General features: G+C 40.4%; 1 protein-coding gene and 1 long non-coding RNA gene across 2 annotated transcripts in view; both read right to left on the bottom strand.

Annotated features, from left to right (window-relative positions):
- Positions 1–23,533, bottom strand: part of ANTXR2 (ANTXR cell adhesion molecule 2) — a 112,230-nt gene that overhangs the window by 82,500 nt on the left and 6,197 nt on the right. The window contains exons 4-8 of the mRNA XM_080591524.1: positions 19,738–19,819; positions 18,626–18,733; positions 18,462–18,530; positions 17,499–17,579; positions 529–589 (exon numbers count right to left, since the gene is read on the bottom strand). Coding sequence (XP_080447650.1) covers positions 529–589; positions 17,499–17,579; positions 18,462–18,530; positions 18,626–18,733; positions 19,738–19,819 — 401 coding nt within the window. The remainder of the gene's footprint in view (positions 1–528; positions 590–17,498; positions 17,580–18,461; positions 18,531–18,625; positions 18,734–19,737; positions 19,820–23,533) is intronic.
- LOC308194938 lies at positions 4,835–16,095 on the bottom strand. Its single transcript, XR_013951088.1, has 2 exons — positions 12,459–16,095; positions 4,835–12,424 (listed from the first exon to the last, which is right to left on the bottom strand). It is a non-coding gene; the product is annotated as an uncharacterized lncRNA (long non-coding RNA).

Genomic DNA, 23,533 nt, shown 5'->3' with positions numbered 1-23,533 from the left:
TATTTTGTTTGGTTTCAAAGTATGCGTGAAATGTGAAACTAGAGAGAAGACAAGCCCTTACAATTTAGTGTAAGTCTTCTATGTAAATGTTACCTCATGCTGTACCAAAACAGTCAAATGCTTTATTGATCATACTCTACAGATTCAGGGCACTAGAAATATTCTCGTGTTTATTTGGACTTAAATTATCAGGATTCCCAGAACTTGACTCTGTGACCACAGGTAAGAATTTGAGTGTCACAAAATGTATCATTGCTTTGAATACAAGGGTAAGTGCAGAGCATGACTAATGGCACAGCGGGAGATTAAGTGTCTCAAAGTTTATGTACAAACTAAACTGTAAGAGCAGGCCTTGGAAGACAGCTCCTGAGGAGAAAAATGATCCAGTAGAGAAGAATCTGATTTACTTTGAATTCCCTAAGGGATTTTTAGGTAGAATTGCTTGTTTCCTAGATGACCTGTGGGGTTTTCCTTTGAATAAAATACAGATATCAGTCCTATAGTAATTTTACAATGATAAAAACTTACCTCCCACACAGACACTGGATGGTTCCAAATATAAAACTTCAGTGCATGATTGCTTCAGTACCTGTCGCAAATAAGGAAACAGAAATGGGTTTCAGAATGCTGTTTCAGTGAGGAATATATTAAAACAAATGCCTGTACCTAGAAGATGCACATGCACAGCTACAGATTGGATTTGCATGTGCCTGACTTTGTAGGACATTATCGTGAACCATGTAAAACTTCTGCACGTTGGCACAGTCAAATCTACGAAGAGTTCATAAGACTTGGATTAGTATGTTAAACCTGGGATACTCTTCAAAACAATTTCTGGCCTTGAAATTTCTGTCCAGTTCCCTGACTTAATTTTCCATGGAACTCAATCCTGAGGTTTAAGCCAAAAGTTAGTCACAAGGAGCCTGATCCAAAATCCAGCCCAGGCAAAAGTCTTCCAATAACCTGTGGGTCAAGCCAAGTGCACGTTATTCCAAGTGCTGGCATCTTGCCCTATGTAAAGCAGAGCAAGAACGCATGGCTTTCTTGAACTGCATTCTGTGGTATGAAGATTTTTATTTTACTGCTGTATCAGCCAGCCTGCTTTGCTTCTCCAACCAGTCATGGATTATTCTTCCAGAGGGATGGGACAAAAATGATATTGCTACAGCTAACTTGAGAGATAAAGAGGATGGAATGTAAGGAAAAGAAAGAACTAAACAAATTAGAATGACTTGTACTAAAAAAGGTGGTCATGGACACTTGGCTTAGTTTCAGCCAAGTCTGCCCCTATGTAAGCAAGTAATAGGAAATTTCTGTTAACTCGGAGGAAGAAGTCACCTGAAACTTGTAGGATTTAAAAAAGAAAATGCATAGCTTTGTCTTTTTCTACCCTCACATAATGATGTGATTTTACCCAATGGTTATGAATTCTTTAACTTTCCTGTTGTATTTAAATTGTTTGTGTGTAGTATGTTATTTTTAGCAGGTATTCTTGTGTAATACTATATGAAATCAAATCATGTGCATAGCATACTATCCTGTTACTGTCCCTTCTGTACTTCCATTTGCCAAAACTACTTGTTCTGGAGCTGGCCTGTCAGTAAATGTACCCGTTTTACACTCAGCTCCTTTCTCCCTTTAAATGCCACCTTTTGCACTCACCCCTTGGCTGGTGCTTTTTGTTGCTACATACCCAGACCCAGTAGAAACAATAACATATTTGTCACTGCACATAGTCAAAAAGCATGCAGGGTTCCAAGGGGAAAAAAAAAATGCCTGTCTCATTTAACACTTCCCATATCACCTGTCTCCCCACAAACTGTTGTGCACGAATTATTTTTGTAGTGCTTTCAATGTCCATTTATAAACACAAAGCTGTATCTAAAAAATTTAAAAAGAGACCTTGCAGGCACTTACATTTGGATGAGACACAGCAACAGAGATCTTTGGAAAGAATGTAGCTTGAAGTTCAGTGTAAGTCAAGCAGTTTATATTAGCCGAAGATCTCATTCTCTTGCTTCCAAAAAAGGACTTAGCTTTTTGATTGCTATTTCAGTGGAGGGAGAACTGTTCCTTAGTTTATTTTTGGAGAAAAATAATGAAGCATCTTGTGCAAAATAAAGAAGGAATAAAGCATTTTATTCCTTTACTGTAAAAACAGGTTCTGTTATTTCTCTGAAGACTGAGTCCCATGAATAGTCGCATTTAAATCAATGAGACTATAGACTTGTTTCAGTATGAATGATTTAGCCCTTGATCTAGCTTGGCAATATGAAGGCCCATAGAATTCACTGGGATTCTTTCACATCAGAGTAGCTCCAGATCCCCAGGAAGAAACTTAGGAGTTCCTATATTGTCCCCCTTTGCTCACCGGTGAATAAGGGCTGCATTATGAATTGCAGTGTAGGGAGGACCTGGAACAATGACAGATGCTTGAGTCATTTGTCTTTCTGTGGAAAGTAGTATTGTAGCCCCACCATATTTGATAGCAATTTTCTAATGCCATTTCCAGATGCAATACAAAGCAGGGAAATAACCTATTTGGACATGCTTAACTCCCTTTGCATTTAGAATAAACGGGGAGGGGGGGAAGCCGCAACTGATATATACAGTATGGCTTTGAATTAATTATCAAATTTCATGAACAAAAGGGAATTATAATAGTTCGGGATATACTCTTCCCACATAGTACCATGCAATTAATATTTCTACAGGTAGATGTGCCATTTGTGACAAAGCAGGAAATCAGTTGTTCAATACTGTTCTTAGAAATAAACAGACGCTGCTTTTCATCATTTAAACTGTTGTCATTCTCCACATAGCTTGAGAAAGCTGTGCTCCCCCAACCACCCTCAATTTCTTGGCGAGGGTATTGACCTAATGCTGTCATTTGCATGCAAACCAAGCTTACGCTAGGAAAGCTCTGAAGATACTGAAGTTTGTTTTTCTGAGGTACTCCAGATAGTTCGCTACCCTTTGAAGCACTACTTCTCTTGATAGTCCATACTTATTAAAGATATATATTGCTATAGAAATCTGCTTTGTTATCCCTGAGAATCTCTCCCAACAATGAGGCAACCTTAAGAAGCAAATATCAAATGTACAGAGTTGAATCAGGTGGCACCAACCTACAAGTATACAGATAGCTCTTCACTCAGCCTTTACTTCCTGGGTTCTTCCAAACACTCCCTCAAAGCAAAACTTTAACAAGATGGAGAACTTAACTTTCAAAGGCGAATCAGAAACAACATTCATGCAAAAGATCCAATCTTATTAATTTTAACAGGCATAATGATTTTTGAAAGGCTTTGCTCAAAAAAGTAAGGTAACTAACATTTAGCTGTCACAATGGAGAACCTGAAAATATTTCCAAAAATGGCAATCAACACTTGTTCTTAATCATCTTAAAAGGATGTATGGAATCTTGAGGCTTTTTCACTCTTCTTTCTCTGGCTAACACTTTTCTATCTGTTTTAATATTCATTTCTCACTCTTTCCATGCAAGGTGTTCCTTCCAAGCTAGCACAATGCACTCCAATAAAGAAGTTTGTCTTTAGGATGAAGGATGTGAAAGCATTGCATGCATTTTGTCTTAGATCCACGTTCCATTTCTAAATGTGCTTTTGTACCCATGGATTGGGACTGTTGCTGTTTCACCCTTTTGAGTAGCCTTCTGGAATAATCTTTCAAGAGCTTATGAAGGGTACTGAAAAGAGATGAGGACTGTCAAACCTCCCTTGTTCTAGACATGGGTGCCTGACCAGGCACTTCAAAGAAGAAGCACTGGGCTTATGCACAGAGGGTATGGGAGTTAGCACCCACAGCTGAACTGTAGTACTCTTGCCACTTGTGCAGCCAAAGAGGAGGATGAGGTCAGTCTTGACAGTAACAACTTTTAGTGGAGCTTTCTCCTTTGTGCATGCAATGGAAGCACATTCAAACAATGGCAACACACAAACCAGAGCATCTATATAATTTCACAGCCCCCCCTTACATATTAAATGTCAAAAGTATCTTTAAACCATCTTGCCGTGGAAACCTGGACTGCAAAGTCAGCAAGATTGAAATGAACTCTTCAAAAGTCTGTACTATGCTCCCTCTTCTCTGGTTCAGGACGATCAGAGGAAATGATCTGGCATTGCGAAGTCATTATTTAAAAATTTACTGCCCCCAGGAAAAGTTGAAATAATCACTATATAAGGCCATCCTTGAATAGGATACTTAAGCACCCTGCTGAAGTACAATAAATTCAAATATGACTGTAAACTGCCTTAGTTTAGCAGCAGGCAGAGGAGAGATTCAGAGTTGATGTCATTCATTTCATTTCCAGAGCACCACACCAAATATAGGGCTTTGTTCTCCAAAGCTTACAAAGGCTTTCCTTCTAGACACCTCCCTGAGTGCTAGCTGTCCTAGAAACAAGTATTTCCCCACAAAACAAAGTGCAGAATAGAGTTCAAACCTGTTTGTCTGTGTCCTGCTTCCTTACAGCTTCAGAAAGGAATAACTGGAGGAACTACAGAGGGGCTCTTGCAAGTCTGAGGCAGAACCATGCTATGGAGAATTGGTTACAGCTGGGAATACCCAGGGGCTCATCAAAACAGAGAGGACTGTATCAAAATCACAGCTGTAGGCTTGTCATTTTAATGCTCGTTAGGAACCATGTGTGGCTGCTGGAAAAAGAGGGCAATGGTGCTGCTCTTTAGGGTGGTCACTCTCCTGTTCTTAAGGAAAATGAGACATGAAATTCAGGCCACAGATGTCCCCTTGTTCAACAACAACAAAAAACAGACTGCTGAGAAAACCTTATTCTGTAGCTCCTTCACACACAGTGTTTGTTGTATAACTGCCATATTGCAGCAGCTAAGCATCTGACTAAAAGTAAAAGTTATGCTGTGCTTTCTACAAACAGTTATTACAAAAGCTACCTCCACAGCAAGCAGCATGAATGCAGCTTATGCTCAGTGCGGCAAACAGCACCCCGCACAGCTTCTGAGGGTTAGCTGAAGGCAAAAGAGCCTCAGAGGCTTTTAGTGAGATCACATCTTACGGCCATTAAGTGAATGGATCCTGTACAGGTTCCATAGCATTTCTCAGTAATGCAAGTTAATCATTTCAGAATACTTCCAAGAGCTGAAGTTATCCAAATAAAGGTTTGTGAATTATCCAATGAGCACTCAAAAGCAAATTCATCCTTGATGTAAACTCATGAATGTACACTGGGATTCAATTTGGTTAAAAAAAAAAAAAAAGCTTCCTCTTCTGAAAGGGTCACTTGTAGATCAGCTGCTGGTCTGCTCGGTTCTGAGCAGTAGCTATCACATTCCTAAACTGCACATGGAACTGTAGGCACATGGATGTTCATTTGAATACGGTAGGATGTGATCCTGCCTAACAGAGAAGTCCATGGCTGGATCAAGGCTTTGATGTCCCACGCAGAACATGAGATTCAGCTTCCTTCCACAACAGTTCTGTACTATCTGACAGCTGTTAGAGGCTCTGTCCTTTAGAGGATCCTCTACATACTCCGCTGTTCTAATCACACCCTGTTCACTGGCTCACTTACAGCTAATGGCACAGCAATGGTACAACACTGGAAGAGTTTAGCCCCTGAACCAGCTAACTTGCATTTGGGTTTTCATCTGAAGTTCTGTGTTGTCTGATTTGTCACCTATCTCCACCCCTTGAGCTATTTTGGAGGTTTACAGCCACAGTTTTGTGTTCAAGGAAAGTTCAGTCTGTTTCCGGTACAAATTAGCATGTATGTCTCAAAACAGTTGTAGAAATCCCTGCCATTTTACCAGCTTCTCAAGGTGGGACTGCTTTTCACCTCATCAATTTCCATCTGAGCAACCTGTCTGTTAATCAGTACTTAAAAGCCCCATCAATCCACACAGGTGGCCAGGATTTCTGTGTGTTTCCCATTAGAAGATTCCTGAAGGCTGATATAAACTGCACTGCCTCCTTTATAAGTAAGTGGTTTAGCATTCGATTCAATTAGAAATGTTTTACAGAAACGGTGTCAGTTTCTGACCTGCAGGTGTCCGAATTAAAAAGAGAATTGTGTTTTGTTAGAATTATTTAAGCTGCAGAAACAATACAGCTATGCAGATAATTACATTAGCATAGAAAAGGCACGTGTCCTTACAATAAATGAGAAAAAGACAGCCAAATAACTGGATGAAATAAGTCTCACCACTGCTTATATGCTTTGCAGACTCCACCTCTGTTTATAAATTTTGTCTTGTCACAGGTCTTGCCCCTGCTTTATGCAAACATTTATTCCCATAGAAAGCCTGCCTCCTGCATCTTCCACTACCTCTTTAACTTGTCACACACTGGGACCAGGTCTGCTTTGACTCACCTTTCATCCTTGCTGCTGCCTCTAAAAGTTCTGGGAATTTGAACTGTACAGCTCCTGCAGCTCTGTAAGTATTTTGCCTACCATATCCTCGGAACATACTGCGGAACAGAGCCGTACCATGCGGTACAGTGCTACGCACGGGCTAAAACAACGACTTTCCCTTCCAGCACTTTAATGAATTTCATATTCCAAGAAATTGTGAAAACAATGCACTAGTAACGAGCCATGAGCAACCCAACTGTACATCGACAATTAACAAAATATGCTAAGTGCCAATTCATTTCACAGCATCATTCGATTTTGCTTAGCCCCAGCACGCAGTTCAAAAGTTTTTGGCAGCAAGCAGCACCATAAATCATAACTCTCATGGCATCTGTTCCTCCCCAGAACCGTAGATGGAGTTTGGGATTTGGGGTAGGTCATCAGCACAGCTGGAGTCTTTATTGAACCACCACATCGATTTTCAAGTCTAGAAACCAGAAAATGATATGCGGATGTGTAAAGTATCTGCTTCCTGGTTCGAAGATGAGTGTAGGCACGAAGTGCTGGAGGAAGAGTTTTTTAACAATTTTGATCACACGTGGCAGATGAATAATTTTGAACAAAGGATTTACAGAGACGGTTCCATTAACTCTACGTACAGTAGTAAAACAAATGCATCTAACTTGCTTCTCCAGAACCAAGTTCTGAACATGAAAAATGCTTACCTTTTAAGAACAATCTCATTTGCTATATTTGCATTTGACAAGCCACGAGAAATATATGCTGACAGTGCAAGATAATCACTTTCACAGTCAGCGTGCAAAAATATATTTGCAGCAGTATGAGCTCCTGCTTGTTGCACTCTGAGCCTGCAGCCTGGAGCACTGCCTGTTGATATTCTGCCAGCCAGTCATGTGTACGCTCGCTGCAAAATGTGTGCTGCACAATTCAGAAACATGGCAAAAGAGTGCTAAAAAAGCTTTGAATGCTAGTTTACCAGCAAACTCCAAATACTGGCTTTTCTGTAGATTTACACCCCTTCACTTTCCTTTCTTTCTGACAGAGAGTTCACCATTTTCTTTAACAATGCTATAAACACAACATAGTAAGCAAACAAGAACTAATTGTGAGGAAAGCAGATTTAGGTCCATGGCAAACTACAAATAGAACTGAAACTGGAGAAGCCATGTTCACAGTTTGACACAGAGACAACTGTGCCTTTCCTCATACAACATACCAAGTACCTCTCTCAGTTATATATGACACCTACATCAGGAAGAGCTGCAACTCCTTCACTTCCTCCTTTGACCAAGTTATAGTGGTACACATATGGTACTAGTCAGCCACACGCAACTCTGTAATTGTTGCTGTAGAACATTGGTAATTATTTTAAATGTACTGAAAGGGAAAGGATAGGTGGGGAAAGAAGATGCTATACACGACAGCTAACTTGCAAACAGCATCTGTGAGGGACCCTGACAGCAAAATAGCACTTAAAAGTAACTTTAGCATGACTCGGATGGATCTGTGCATGAAGGCAAAGCTTTCTGATTGTCAGCTGCAACACTAAAGTTGTGTTGGCTGTTTGCTGATTAGGGACTGCCCATACCTTTTGTCTCCCACTAATTGCTAATCAGGGAGTGCCGTACACCTGTACAGCTAGCTGGTGCTTGGAGAACAGCTACATAGGTGGTAGGCAGGAACAAAGCTGCTGGAGTGCAAATGTTGTTAAGAGGTAGGCACCAGTTTTTGTAGCAGTGTACGTAAAAGAGGTGTAGAAAGACTGGGTTAGAGCTGTGTGAAACTGACTGAGGCTGTGGAACAAAGCGCCCGAGTTAGTTACTTCTCGGGTAAGTTAATACCTTCTTGAGCTTTGTCCCAGCTTAGAGCTGTAAAAAAAGCTTAGAAGAATTTGTAATGAAAACAGTGTTGTACTATTGTTTGGTTTAGTCATTTCCAGCTAGGTTGGGTGAAGGGCCTGTCTGGCCAGACTCAGTCAAGAAGAACCAATTGTAGTAGAGGTCACAGAAGTGGTTGGTTTAATTCCTCATATGACTTTGCTTTGTTTGTTCTGATTGGTTGCATAAGGACTGGGCTTAACCCATGTTTCCATGTGTTTTTATTTTTATATGAGTCATTTAGAAGTTCTATTGGAAGCTCATTTTTTTTCTCCTATAACTGAAAACTTTTTTTCCACTATTGCTGAGGCAGTGAAAATAAAGTGAAAGTTAAGCAGGAGGTATTTCAGTGGAGCAGTGGGCTAACTTGCTATTTTTCTTCTAGAGACTGAAGTGCTGACTGTTCATAGAGCAGTCGTTTTCCTACTGAGCTGAGTGTTGCAGTGTGCAGAAGTGAACATGTGAAATCAGGGTGGTAAGAACTTAGGTCTTATACATTTGGGTATTGCTAAAGATTTCTCTCTCTCTCTTACAAGTTGTTGGTTTCTTCAGCTGAGTAAGAGTTTTGCCCCCTTTATGCTGTGGTACAGTTATGCTTTAAGGTTAAAGGCCTGAAGTAGGTCACAAGACCAAATGAAAATAAGTATAGCCTTTGATTTCACCGATTACACCTGAGTAGTCTTAATCGCATTTAAAATATGTGAGTCAGAAACACTCTCCGTAGTCTCTTTAACAAGACTACTCTCTAGACAGGCTGATTTCTCCATGCATCAGCTAATGGTTAAACTTCTGGAAGTAAATTGCATGTTTCCGAAGTTAAATCCTGAAGTGTTTCAGATAGTGTTACAAGGTCTGTGTCTTCATGATCTTAATTTAATTGATTAAAAAAGAGGAAAACAGGACATGTGGGATCCATATGCAAAGTGAAATTCCATACCAAATCTACGGGATGTTACCGCATCATATGTCATTATGGTGTTAAAGCAAGCCACATCTTTCCCTGCACGTAACCACACCCCTGTGCAAATTCCTGAGGAAAGCCATGAGGCCCTAGATGGAAAGCAATCTAGTCAACATCACTTGAAATGAAGCAAATGCTTTCATAGGAAACACTGTTTTGATGCTTCTCTCCAATAAAGTGATGGTGAAGCAACTGCAGCAGTGCTGTACGCAATGGGGACCTACTTCTGTCTGCTGCCAAACATCTGTGCTCTTAACTTGGACTCGCTGCCAATTTCAGCCTACTTCCTGACGGTGCTTGGCACTGCTGCAGACAAAGTGCAACAGGAAAGGACGTGGGGGAAGGGTTGCTATCCTGTCCCCCACTGAAATGAAAAAAAAAAAATATTCCTGAGACATATGGTCTTGCATAAAATAACCATCGGAGAGAGCAGCCTGGTGCGGTGTCAGGTTAGTGAGAATATTCTAATTATACAATGTCTAAGCAGTGCCTCATTTGCAGTCGCTGAGTAAACCAAATGTAGATGACAAAACTGCAGGTCGGAAGAGATGCGTATTTTAACAGCATCAGAACCTTTACCCCCAAATTACTAAAAACAACCCCAAGCCCATTACTTATCAAGTAATGTAAATAAGAATTGAGACAAACTGTTATTTTCCATAACAGGAAAGAAGTTGTTTAGGCTCTTTTTTTAAAAAAAAAAAAAAGGGAAAATCTGTTTCAGAAACTTATTGCTAAGGAAACACTAGATTTCAGTTGGAGTTGTGCTTCATTTTCAGCAAGTTTTACAGTGCCCCTTATGTAACAGAACTGATAGCCATGCAGGAGAGCTGACAGGTCTCATCCGAATCACAAGGCATGCTTGTGCTCACAAAAAGCGGAGCCGTGTCAGTTAGGTTGCTGGCTTCTCCAGCTCTCTGTTCTCCAGGAGAACATTATAGGGTTGGTAATATGTCAGAGCATGTCAAATTAAGGGCTGCACAGCAGTGAAGGGTAGAGCAGAAAGCGTTCAATTCCAGGCCATTGAGTCCCTTTAACAACTACATGCAGTAATTCCCCAAACTACCTACTCGGTCTCAATCACATGGAAAACATAGCACAACGTTAGCTCTCAAGCTTGCACCGAGTGCAGCTTGAATATTAGACCATCCAAGTGGATTAAAGAGGATGACTGATTTAATCAGAGTAATTCTTTTAATGATAACTTGTTGCATTTCTCCTCCCCCCCATCTCCTTAAACATTTAATAGTTGGCTTCCTGGATTCCCGGTGCATAAACTGAGCATATTTTCTTCCTACAGGAAATGATCCAATTACGTCGATGTATAATTGATAATGAGCTGTTTAAGCTGATGTTGCTCTTGAAAGGTCTTCATGGCACGAAGTCCCTTTGCTGGCCCTTCTCCCCTCATGCATAGCTCAGTGGTGTAATGTAAGGAAAAAGCCGGGAGGGGAGTGTTGGTGTGTTCGAAGCAAGGTAAACAAGGGAGGAATTTCAGCTCTAGTCAGCTGAGCCAGCTTGGAGCAAAAGTACTGACTACTTCAAAATAATTTAGTTCCTTATTACTATTCAATAATCAATTTGCTTCCAGTTTTGGCCAGTAAGAGGGGAGCAGTTCAGACAGAAATGGCTCAGTAAATGCTGGTATTACTAGCTCAGTTTAAGAACTGAGGACCAGTAGTAACTCAGGACCACGCCAGCACAAAAGCCAGCACAGAGCAAGGAAGTCCTACTGGTAGCATACCTAGTGCAGAAGGTTTCAGAGGCTGATGAAGCGAGGCTGGAGCATATTTTTGTAAACTAATTGCAATGGGGTTTACAAACCTAACGGCTTAAAATCATTCTTAAGGTGAAAGAGCTGCTGTCTACTCTCAGTGTAGCTGGCTGCCACTTGTTAGACTTTTGCTCTCTTCTCTCCACTGGCTCCAACTCACCCTGTGATGTGTGTCGCTTACCCCCACAGTGCCTCTGTCTCCCTGTTGATTTTGGGATAGGCTGTGAGGTGTGCAGGAACAGGCTGGCTTCTCACAAAATCTCATGAAAAGCCTGTGTGATCCCTTTTGCTGCTGAAATGTTGAGGTACGAGTGCAGTAACAACACCTGTCACAGAATTCAAGATCTTAAGTGACAAGTCAGGTGTTCAGAGCTGTTGTCTGCCACTGTTGCACACCCTTTATATAGGGGTCCACTTGGCCCTACTAGCCTAGCTGTACAGAGTCTGCACAACCTAATGGCAGGAATGCGTTGTCATGCAGAGAGATGGGCACAGGAACCATCCAACTGACACAAATCCCCCAGGTATTCAGTAACTATCATTCACTATTCCAGAGGGCTTTTACTGTCTGTTCTTTACAATCAGAGCAGCCTTCCCTCTATTATCAACAAGACTTTTACTGGAAAGAATTTTTACAATTAGGCAGTAAGATTTTTATAGCGCTGTCTTCTCATACCACTTGAGCAGGAGTCTGCCACTGGGTATGTTAAGAATACGTTTATTTTAAAGGACTCTGGATACATTACAGCCTTTGTTCAAGTTTTGTGTTCCTAGTATGCTCCTTTTATAGTTCAAAGTAACCCTGCTTTGGTGTTGGAGTTGACATCCCACAGACACTGAGATTTCCTCTCTCCCAGGAGAAGTGTGTACATGAATAACCTGAGGAATCTTCACCGCATGGGGTAAGGTGCCAGGCAACAAGCGGTGCTACTAATTTCAGTGCCAGCATTTCCACGAAGAACATTCGGTATAAGCACTACTGATAGATGTATTACTCTGTTCTTCCAAGAATCTTTCCTTCCTGCTGTCCTGTCTCTTCATCCATCAGTTACATGGTTAACTGACCTTCTTCCTATTTCTGTCAATACCCTTCCAGTGAAGGGATTTATAGAGCTGAAGGCAGTACGCAGGGTAGAGCTGTAGGTGGGTTGTCCAGACAATTAATACCTTGCTCCATGGTGTCTCCCCACACCTATGCTCAAGTTCAAGACCTAACGAGTCTTTCATTTGCTTACAATATTAACTGCGGATTTCCAATTGTTTTTTTGATCAAGTTACAACTTTGTGTTAAGGACTAGATTTTTTATTTCTGATAGGCTTTGCCAACTTAGAACCAATTTCGCTTCAAATATGCAGTAAAAATTCTTCTACTTAATGCAACTGCTCAGCTCATATGCCTTGATCAGTTTTTTTTTTTTTTCCACTGTGTTTAAGAGTGGTTGTACCTAAAATGCCCAATTCAAAACTGAGTGGTTGTACCTAAAATGCCCAATTCAAAACTGAGCACCTACAAAAAGAGATGAACACTTGTATTTCTAATCCCGTTCAGGTAGAATTCTCAATAAATTTTTGTAACAATGCAAGGTAAAACAATTCTAGACAGAAATGTTTTTTAAACTATTTCCTCTCAAGTTCTCCATGTGTCAAGACTGTAGTCTTACTAACTAGTTCTTAGGGATTTCTGAAGTACAAAATATATTTTAACTTCCAGCATTAAGTGCTGCCAACTCACTTTAATACAAAAATGTTTTGAAGTCTACTTCTAACTGCCACATACTGTAATAATGTTACTGAAGCGAGCTCCATTAATTTACCTTCTTACAGGCCTTGTCCAGCTCTGCCTGCAGAGACAACCAGACAACTTTCACAAATCGGTAGGACTTGTGTTTGCGTAAGGGGAAGAGGAAGCAGAGATCATTATCTCTTCTTGCTTTTCAGAATGTGGCACATAAAAGCAATTCTGACTTGCCTAGCTGTGTGAACCACAAGCACAGAAACGTCTCTTGAAAACAGGCAAAATATGAAAATATTGCAGGAACAATCGGAAATCAAATGTCATGCTGATCCCCAGTGGAGTTCTATGGGGGTATTACAGGCAGGCAGGAACTTCAGCCTGATTTAAAAAAAAAAAATGGGGTAACAATCTTCCAAAGACAAGCCTGCCAGCAGGTGTAACATGCGCAACAGAAGCAGGGAAGGCTGACTGTACCACATACTGCCCCTGCATTCAAATACGCAGCCAAATACAGATGGGTTAGGGCAGAGAAGCAGACAGGGTGCTCAAAAACATGTGGAGATTTCCAGCAAGGGAGCAGAGACCTTATTGTCCACTGTAAAGCTCCATGTGTTTGATTCAAATGGCAGCAGCATCCTGGCTCCCCAGATCCTTAATTTAATCACTTGTTCTCACTGTTCCTGTAACTTTCATTTCATAAATGATGAAATAGTTCAAATAAGTGTTCATAACTGCAAAATTTCCTGCTTCTGTGAATAAAGGCATCTTTTGCTCACGTCCTTGACAGAGTCCAATACTGTTCCTGCATTACAGAGAAGTTAACCTGATGCCTGATACGTTTCACAAATTTTTCCAGGCTGCCAGCCCCACAATCCCCAGTCACCTCGTGGAAACTGATTCTTCAGAGAAATTTGGAGTGTCTGAGCTATTTAATGAGGACAAAATCTCCACAGTGTTTTTCTCAATAAAGGTTCTGGTTCAGGACTATACATGGCGAGATGCAACTGAGGCACCCTTGAGTTAGCTTGCTTACAGACTAGGTCCTGACCCTGCTAATCTCCTCCCAAAGCTGCTCAGTACCCATGTGCCTGATAGCTGTAAAGACAAGTGCATCCTCACCGGCCTCCCCCAAAGCCATTTAGGAAGGTGGTAGTTTGATTATGACAGACCGACTCAGTCCTAACAATGAAAATAGTAACTTCCTAAACGGTTCTTCAAATATAAATTAAACAAACAAACAAAAAGCTTAACCTAAATAATATAGGGGAGGAGAAGGGGAAAAAGAAGTATTATTGTGTTATATAGTACTGAACTGTCACATGCTGATATAAATTGCGCAGTCTGAAACCCTTTCAGTTCACACTGCTATGGGTTGCTCATGAGGCCATACTCCATGTAATTATCAGCCAAACTGCATCAGTAAACTGCTCCTGATAGCATAATAACTTGCCTTCAGCGTTTTTCTTTTAAGCTCTAGACTTCTACTCAGATTTATTTACTCTGACAATGCTGTTCAGTTACTACTTGATAAAGTTAGATACTACCAATGCCAGAAGAGCTGGAAACTGCAAAAAACAGACTTAAAGAAGTCTGTGAGGAGTTTTTAATCATTTGTCAGTATTACTTGAAAGAAACGCAACACAATGTGGAGGTGCTTAAATCCTCAAAACTTCACTGGCCTTTTTGTCAGAAGTAAGGTCAAAACACAATACACAAGCTTTCAAGATTTGAGCTAGGTTTTCTCTAAATGCTAATCTCCAGCTGTCTTAAACGTTAATTCACGGTCATCATTAAACATATTTTGTGCATCTGTCCAAAGAAAATAAATTGTAATAATTTCTTAGACTGCAAGCAACTGCAGAAGCAAAGCAGGTTGTAGTAGATCCTGTAAGATAAAGCTTGTCACTTTTTTTCCACCAGCAAATGAAGATGAACTGTTCAGCATTCTGTCAATTTACCAGAAGTATAAAAATCAGAGCAGCCAAAAATTTTGCAGCTGAGAGTCCAGTAAAGACAAATGTAGTAGAAGCTCCTCCTACAATTCCTACTGAATGTTTTTTTTTTGTTGTTGTAGTTTTGCTTGAGGGTTTTAATTGCTGGGTCGCTGATATTTCTGTAAACAGTACTTTTTTTTTTTTAACAAGAAATGTTCAATAATAACGTTAACGGAGGATTCAGAACTGCACCTTTGATGCTGCACTTCAAGCAATACTTCTGCATGTTTGTGACTTGGGTATTTCCTCTTTATCTCTTTTGAAATTATACTTCCCTTTTATGACAGCGTGTCTCTTTCAGCCTGTTTTCTTTAGCTAACTTGCAAATTGAAATGGATTTATAATTGTGAATAATAAGGAAAACTGTGACTATTTCATATTTGATTAGATCTTGCTTATCGATTTTATAATGCAATGAGAATGAATTGTCACAATCAGTCAAAACCCTTTCAATGGAAATTGAGTTATAACTACAGCATACTAAACAATCATGGTAATGCAGCCACCATGCGCATTAAAAAAACGGGGAAGAAAAACTATAGATACTTCCCTCCACACACTGTGGTAAAAACAAGGATGCTGGCAATGTGTCATACTCCAGCTGCTTCCAACAAATACACTTAAAGTGCTTTACTAGAGAAAAGAAAAGGAGAGTCTTAAATGTCATGACAGGAAAATGAAACTCCAGTTAGATTCTGTGCTTTTCAGGAAGCTGGAAACAATATTCAAGCCCCTAAAAGCTCTCAGAAGGTATCACAGCACTAACACTGTTTTTGTGTGATCACTTATCCAAACAAATGAGACTGATGAAACAAAGACTGAAGCAAGTTGATATATTTCCTATTGGAGAAGTCTTCTCATACTCCTCTGTTATCAATTACAACATTTTCTATAGACCCAGAAAGCCACAACATAGTCTTTTTAAGGACAGAAATAAGCAGCAAGCTGAATGTTGAAACGTCTGTTACAGCTACAATCTGCTAAACAATTCCAGAGTTAAGTCAGTGTAAAGAGCAGGCTATGTTTAAGCTATAGAACAGTTTCCTTTAAGTTTGCTGTTTCTGCACAGTCCCCGTCCTAAACTATTCCCTTATAAACAAGGTGCTGCAATTAGGTGCATCTTTTCTTGCTCTACAGCCATGATATGCATACATCTGCTATTTTTACACTTGGGATTTTCACGACTGCCAGAAGAAGGTGGACTGAGGCTTGTGCAAAAGCCATCTGCCAAACTGACTGTGTCCACAAAAAAAAGGACAGTGCTTGAAAGCTCCTGGGAGGAATGAGACAAATAGTCTGAGACTGCCCAGAACCACACTGATGAAAAATAAGGGAAAATGGGACAGTGTGCAGGATGTGCTAACCTTCTGTATATTTTAATTATAGAATTCTCAAGCTGAGCTCTTCAGAAACCTCAAGAGATTGTACTCCTGTTGCCTTCTCAAAGAGCAAGAAGAGTGGAGAAATCCAACTCATTGAAGGGTCCAACCTGCAGGTCAGTGACTCTTGTTTGAAAGGACACTCCAAACGCAGACGTCTTCTTCCTTTACCTAGTTCTACCTTGACATATGCATTTTGAAATTTAGTACCATTGGAAATTTATTTGCTTAAATATTTTGCTCTTATAGATAAGTCTTTCTCTGGTGGCTTCAAATGTTGCATTGCTTTGCACTAGCAGAAGAACTGATTTGTGTAAGTATTTAAAATGGCATAGATTGAGATTTTAAAAAAGGAGTACCACATGGGGTGTATATCATTTCAGAAAAATAAATGTCACTGCATGAAAAGGTTGATTATCTCTCTTTAGAATGTGCAAGGAAGCTTCTCAAATTACATTTATTTTAAGCAATGAGAAGGAAAAGAAGTTGTTTCATGATGCCATTAACTTCCACAAAAAAACACACTGTTCAAGGGAAGTGATAAATTCATGACTGCATAATATCCTGTATGTGAGTAGTATCCTTCATTTATTTAAAATAGAAAAAAAAGAAGGAAAAGGAAATGAATTATAACTCTCAGAAAAAGGGTTTCATTATTGGTTTTGACTTGACAGTAAGCTTTTTTCCTTTTTTGCTGCTTATGTGCAGCAGCAGCATGCTTAGCCTTGCATAAGTCACGCGACCTTTAGTTGAAGTACAAGGCAAATAAATTAGGTCCTTTCAACCTCAGGTGTCTGCTTTAAACGCAGCTACAATACTGTCCGGCCCCTGACCACAAACAAAATGTTCCTCTTGCTTTGATTCTTGCTTGCAAATCAGAGTAAGCAGTTGAAGGGCCCCATCTCACTGATGGGAGTTTCTCATGGCATGTTAGGAGGAACTGAAAGTCTCGTTACTTACAAGAAAAACAAGCAATTAATGTCAAGGCTAACGTATAAATTTAGAAGTCAAGGCTAACGTATATATTTAGAATGCTTCTCAGTATACCAAGATTTGTGCAATATATATTTGTCACTCATTCTTAATAACTTTAACCAGTTGTTCTCAACTCTGTTGGAGTAAAAGTCTCAATTTGTTTCAGATTAAGCCTGTAGCAGCCATTCCTCAATGCATCCTCCTCAAACCCACTCTACTTTATAGAGCTGGGAGCTATCAAACTCTATATGAGGTCTGAGCATGAAAAATTGCAGGAGCAGCAGGCAATGTTTATTTACACAACTGCATCTCTGTGTGTAGAGCACAATATATTGGTATTACACATTTAGGAACCAATTCTGCCTGGAAGAGCAAGTGGAAGTGGAGAGTATGCTATTATCTTGAGTAAATGTTCAACTTATTGCCTGATACTCACAGAATTGATGATCCCCTTGAGTGCTTGGAATCCTCCAGTGACAGGGAAGACTTGCTCTTTTGTGTCAGCAATTTTTTCAAGCTTTGGAGAGAAAACACATGGAAACACATGAATCACTTGGCAAATGAAGCTCTTTAAATGATTTTTCAGCCTTAAAATATAAACAGATGTACAAAAAAAATACACCTTTCATAACTCTGCAAAGAGAAGGAACAATTTGGGTTCCCTCTCCATTGAAGAAGCTACCCATGTTTTTTCTAAATGGGAGGATCTGCGAGAACCTACTGCAGATAAAAAAATGGTGTAGTAGCTATCCATCATGTCAAACAACGACAGTAAAAAAAGCTTTTAGGGCCTGTATTTCAGCAGTAATTCTACATCTCTTTCCAAAGTTACTTTCTCTCTTCGCTCTGCCTTACGTTAAAAAGCCTTTCTACGTGCCTTTATTATAGTAAAGTATCTCTTGTACACTGCTCCTTTAAGTCACGTTCACACTATAGAAGTAGCTACAGGGATGATTAGGACAGTTTTGCCAGAGAATGGCAGATCTGGAAGAGTTTTTAGTTGGTGAAAGATATCAATCCTTTTTTTAAAAATTTATTTTCTTTTATCCTTTTCATAAGGTTGTTACATGTTCTGCTTAAAGCTTGTCTATAGCTATGCAGTTAATGCAAGCTGTAGCCTAATCTGGTTAGTGTCTTAATGGAAGGTTTTACCTCTGTCCCTTGCTGCAGGAAGATATGAGGTAGTGAGGGTATTTCTGGCAGGTTTTTTCTGCACCAGAAGTGCCACCCGCACGTTCTGTTCATGCCTGTATACGCATTTGAGTGTCTGCTTCCTGAGCCAGAGAAAATATTGTACTGCCTAATGTAAGTAAAATCTATTTATATATTATTTAACATGAAACACGTAAAACCCTGTAACAAGGTACGGCCCATTAATCTAAAATAGTAACGTTCTTACCTGTTGTTGCACAAAATCGAGGACGCCAACACAGTAAACTCTAGCCCCCAGATTTCTGGATATCTTTGCCTGCCAGGGAACAGAAGAGAGGATTAAGTATTTTTTCATTCAAAAGGCAACACAAGCTCTTCAGAATACAACATGCATTTTCACCTAGTGCTCACCTCCTTCTCTGCATACAAGGGAATCTGGCCATCTAGCTTGCCGTCTGTCAATGCAATGATGATACTAGAAAACCTTGATGCTCCTTGCTTCTTAATTTGCTCATTGGCCTGAAAATAAAAAAATATTTATCAAACTTAAAATTATATCTGAACTTTTAACCAAGATGTCTCTTTTAAGCTAACATGGCGTTTGAAACAACATGCTGCTTTATCTTCAAACCCATCTCTTCTGACAATCCTCTGCCTTCCTTTTACACGTTACTAACAAGGAAATCATTTGTCACTATGTTACAGTTAGTAGCGAGTGCATCTCTGAAGTGCTAGGGTCAGTAACTGATCAGTTCATGAAAAAACTTGATTCCTTCAGAATGGATGCTTTGAGTTTTGAAGCTCACATTTCTTTAAATTCACCATAAGGTTTTCTCTGCTACCCGCAGATTTTAAATGTCAGTCAGTAGGTTCCAAGATATAAGAAGAGTGGCTTACCATTACCATCTTTTAAACAGCAACAAACTTCTGTTTGCCTAGCTTTTCAGCCCACAGATCATAATTACAATCTTGGCTCTACAGGCATAAAGGAAGAAAGTAAGTTTCTATCCATAACCATGAAAGCTTAGATCCTCACCTTATTCTTTACCATCAGGGCTTGAGGCTTTCAGCAAAATGACCGAGTGTACTCTCACTGTTTATCTCAAGAAATTATAAGTGGTTCAAAAAAATGCCAATTGTTTCTAAAATTCTGATCTGTGCTGTTAATTGTCAATGAGAACCTTCTTTAGAAGGCACTGCTATATGTGCAGCCTGACAAATCTGTGTGTATTTACCATGTAACTGGTATTCTGTGTCAGCTGTTCGATCCAGAAAAAGGAAACACTCTCTGGTGCGAAGGACTGAACCAAAGAAATTGCATATGGCAAATTCCTGCAATGGCTGGTCTGCCTCCTGCATGGGATCTGCTTAGTGTCCGGGCAGTCCCGGGACCGCAAGAGAGCCAGAAAGATTTGAGTGTAACTCACCAGAACATAAAATCAATCCATTTATGTTACAGATTGTGTTACCCAAAGGGTGAGAACAGAGGATGTTTTGATTGCAAGAGGATGAGTACAACCTACCTGTTTTAATCCTTCATGTATGTATGTGTCACCTGCTGGTTTCACCTCCTCCAAATCCTTAAGACCTTGCTTGATTTTCTCTCTGAAAACAAAAAGGTTAAAGATTTCAGCATTGATTTACAGTGGGGAAAGATGTTACTTTATTGATGGAAAAAATTAGCATTTGTCGTAAACGAAGCCTGAAATTAAAATCTGTAAAACACGGCATTTAGCTACGTGTGGAGGCAGATCTTATATTCACAACAGAAGCAGCACTGTGCTAACAGTTAGTTTAAACCTAAATAACAGAACATGCCTCAGTGAGTCAAAGAGCTGGATTCAGGTTAAATGTTTCAGAGTAGATGCCACGAAGAAGTGACCAAGCCTCAGCATTAAAATGGCCCAACAGAAATTTTGTTTTATTAAGTTTACTTTGTTCAATTAAACTGACTTCACTTCTGATCACGCTGCAATTAGAAAAGGAAATCCCTTAAAATAGCAGTCGTATTTCTAGTTAAATCATCCTGGTCAGTCTGTGGCTATTTAATAGGGTAGGAGAGAACTGCAATAATTAAACTCTTCTGCCTTAAAAAATCAGTATCCATAGGCAAAAGCAGCATTTGTGGGGCATCTCTTTTATCTAAGGAAAGGGAGTAGCAGTAAGGATAGTGTTAAAGATTTTTTCCAACTAAATCTGGAAGTTCTTAATTCTTAAACAAAGTTCCAGTGAACCCCCAGAAAGTTGCCCTAGGAAAAAAAAAAAAAAAAAACACTAAGTAAAGACATGTCATGTGGGGCAGAACATATAGAATAAATATAGGTGACAATGAGGAAATAAGCAGGGGTGAGGAGACGGAGGGAAAATACATTGCAGGATGCATGAAAGCTTTCCTTAAGGCAAGCAAAATGAGAAAGAATGCATATGCCGCTCTGCCTGAATGCCACCCACTAGGCATTTGTTCCGCTGATGGGGTTCCTCTATGTTTAGAAGCTCTGTTCCAAAGTACAATCCATAGCTGCAATAAGCTCCCAATCACAGGATCAACTGATACAATTAAAAATAAAAATAAAAAATGTCGCATTGAATGTATGGAGAAGAACAAGTTATGTAAGATAATACAATCTGTTTGATCCAAATATTTTATATTCAGCATCTATAGAAACAACTTGAAACTGATTATGTATGAACGCAGATTATAAACCACATACTTAGTGCTTGCCAGGATGAGTGGCAGCACATCACAGGCGTTAGCGTTCTGCTGCCAAGAAACAAGCAGCAACTCAAGTCCCAGTTTTCTGAAACAGATTTCATTTTGCAAAAATAGCTTTTGTACAATCAGTTCAGTTTTATTTATCTAAAATGTCTTGTGACCCAGCCACACAGAAATCTCTGGTGTTTCCAGGCCTCTGCCTACAAGGAGTTCCAGGAAAATCTTTGGCAGCAACAGGTTTTTTAGCTGCAACTTAATCAGTCACCATCCCTTTTGGGGCACGTGTTACCAGATCAGCCCAGCCAGACACAGGGAAGCTCCACCCCTGCTTTGGGGGGGTCAGGTAGGAGCAAGCCCTGCTCCAGCTGTCACAAGGCGAAAGCAGGACTTGTGGCCCAAGCAAGCATCCAACAAGCCCCCCAACAAGCATCAAGAGAGATCAGCCAAGTCCCACCAAAACTCACACCCAGGAGGTTTAGAGGGAGGGCACAGGAGCTCATCTCTGCCTGAATCCCTGCAGTAACAGGACCCTCTACTCAGCCAGCTGTAGTACTTGGAAGCCCTCTTTCTTGCTCTGCAGTGCTCTCAGAACTCTCCTCTCCCTAGTTTCGGTAATGAGTTGTCATAGCCACAAAACTCTGCAGAGAAGGTCTGGTTTTATATGAAGCTCATCTGTACTGAAATAACAGAACCATGACCTCAGCCTGGGTGTCTGGACACCACTGCACTACAATTCAATAATGGTAATAAAGGCTGGATTGCCTTTGGCTTCATGGTTTAAGTCAGACAAGGGAGGGAGGTAGAAAAGGCAAAACAAAATCAGCAATTTGCAGCCTGTCTGTGTTTGGGCTGAACAATCACAATTTTAATATCTCTTCCCCATTCGGCATATGTGCTGCATCACACCTCTATCTTTTAGAAAAGGCACATTTAATTTGTTTTACATACCCTGTCTGTTCTCTCTTACAAACTTTGCAGCTACTTCAGATAATGCATCTAGTAGTGGGCAGGCAAATTGAACCGTGGCTATAAGCACTTTGTCATTTTGATCTGAGGGTTCTTTCGGATTATCTTGTGAACTTGTGTGAGCAGGGGCTGCGGGTAAGAGCCCAGCCCAGCTGAACTCAGGAGAGGTGCCGGGTTGAGCCGTGCCCTTTGGGGACCTCTGCTGTGCTCTGTCTCAACAAGCAGGACCTCGTGCCAGCATTACACACTCCAGCTGGAGAGGCTTTGTTTGCTGCGTGGGAGGCTGCGCCAACTCCTCTGGGAGGCACGTGGGCCTGTCTACAAACACCGCTCCCTGCCTGGGCCAAAGTCTACAGCGAACTCGTCTCCTACCTTCTGTGCCCCAAGACAGGGTGCTGCAGAACTACGCTTAGAAGTTAAACCAGACCATTTAGTAAAGAGAGATTACAAAGTAGCCCAGCTTTGCAAACAAAGAAATCAATTTAATGGAAATTAAAACGTAGCAACCTTCCCTTACCTGAGCATGCTCCGGAATTCGGATTTACTTAAATACTACAGAGAGCTAGATACAACAATAATAATTACTCTGCTTCAAAACATGGACTTCAAAACATGGACATGGACATATATGCTTCAAAACATGGACTCCTGCATGTGCTTTGAGTAGAAGACAGACAGGCACCAACTTTCCTGTACTTTATATAAAGAGCAAGAACACAGTCTCTGTAAATGGCTCTACTTTGGCAAGCTTCTTGCACCAAAGCATAGGGTTTGCTCTTGTGACTGAGACTGAATGTGCCTAAGTATCTTGCTAGGTTACAGGATGTTCGTACCCATCTTGTCTGTGAGCAGCAAAGCAATATTCAGTGAACTCCATCAGGCTATGGACAAGCATGGTAAGGTGCAGTTGGTAATGCATCAGGTACTTAAGGGTCCGATTTTTCCACCTTCAGAACATAATCTTTCTTTATCTCCAACAGAATCAGCACAGCTAGTTCTGGCCATGGACACCAGTTAAGTGCTGCAGAATCGGGCTTACAGAAACCTGAAATTCTGCTGGCCAGCATACAGCTGGCTAGAAGAGAATGCAGAAGACATTGACATTTCCAAGTGTAACTGCTTTTCTGAGCAGCTCCCTTTTTAAAAGTGGTAGTATAGCTGAGCCCCAAATGCGAACACACAAATCTTTGTTCACCGGTCTGTATACAGTTTCCAGTCAAACTTCACTGGGGAAATGAGCATCTCTACAACAGTAATTTCCATTTGGGTGTTACTTTTATTCCAAGTATTTGTCACAGCATTGTGTGTACTGTGGTTATCAGTGACTTCTCTTTGCACAGTTATTCACATAGTCCCAAAAAATGTTTGGCAATGCAGAGGCGTTAGCACTGTGGTGTGGGTTTCTTTATATCCACAGCTTTATTATATAGGAAAAAGCAGCAATCACTTTGTGCAAACAATTAGAATGCTTTGGCTTTTTAAACAAAAAAGACCTCTCTACTTTGAACTAACTGCTGGGAATGAGTTGAGGTTTCACAAATTGCTAATTGGTGAATTAGCAAGTGAGTGAGGGGAAAAACATCCCAGCAAAGCTAAAATGCATGTAAACTAACATGGCTGGAACATCCCATAATCACGCA

This window comes from Anser brachyrhynchus (assembly GCF_964034855.1).
Source record: "Anser brachyrhynchus genome assembly, chromosome: 4".
NCBI lineage: Eukaryota > Metazoa > Chordata > Aves > Anseriformes > Anatidae > Anser > Anser brachyrhynchus.
The sequence above is the reverse complement of the archived record's forward strand: the minus strand, read 5'-3'. Positions and strand labels throughout refer to the sequence as shown.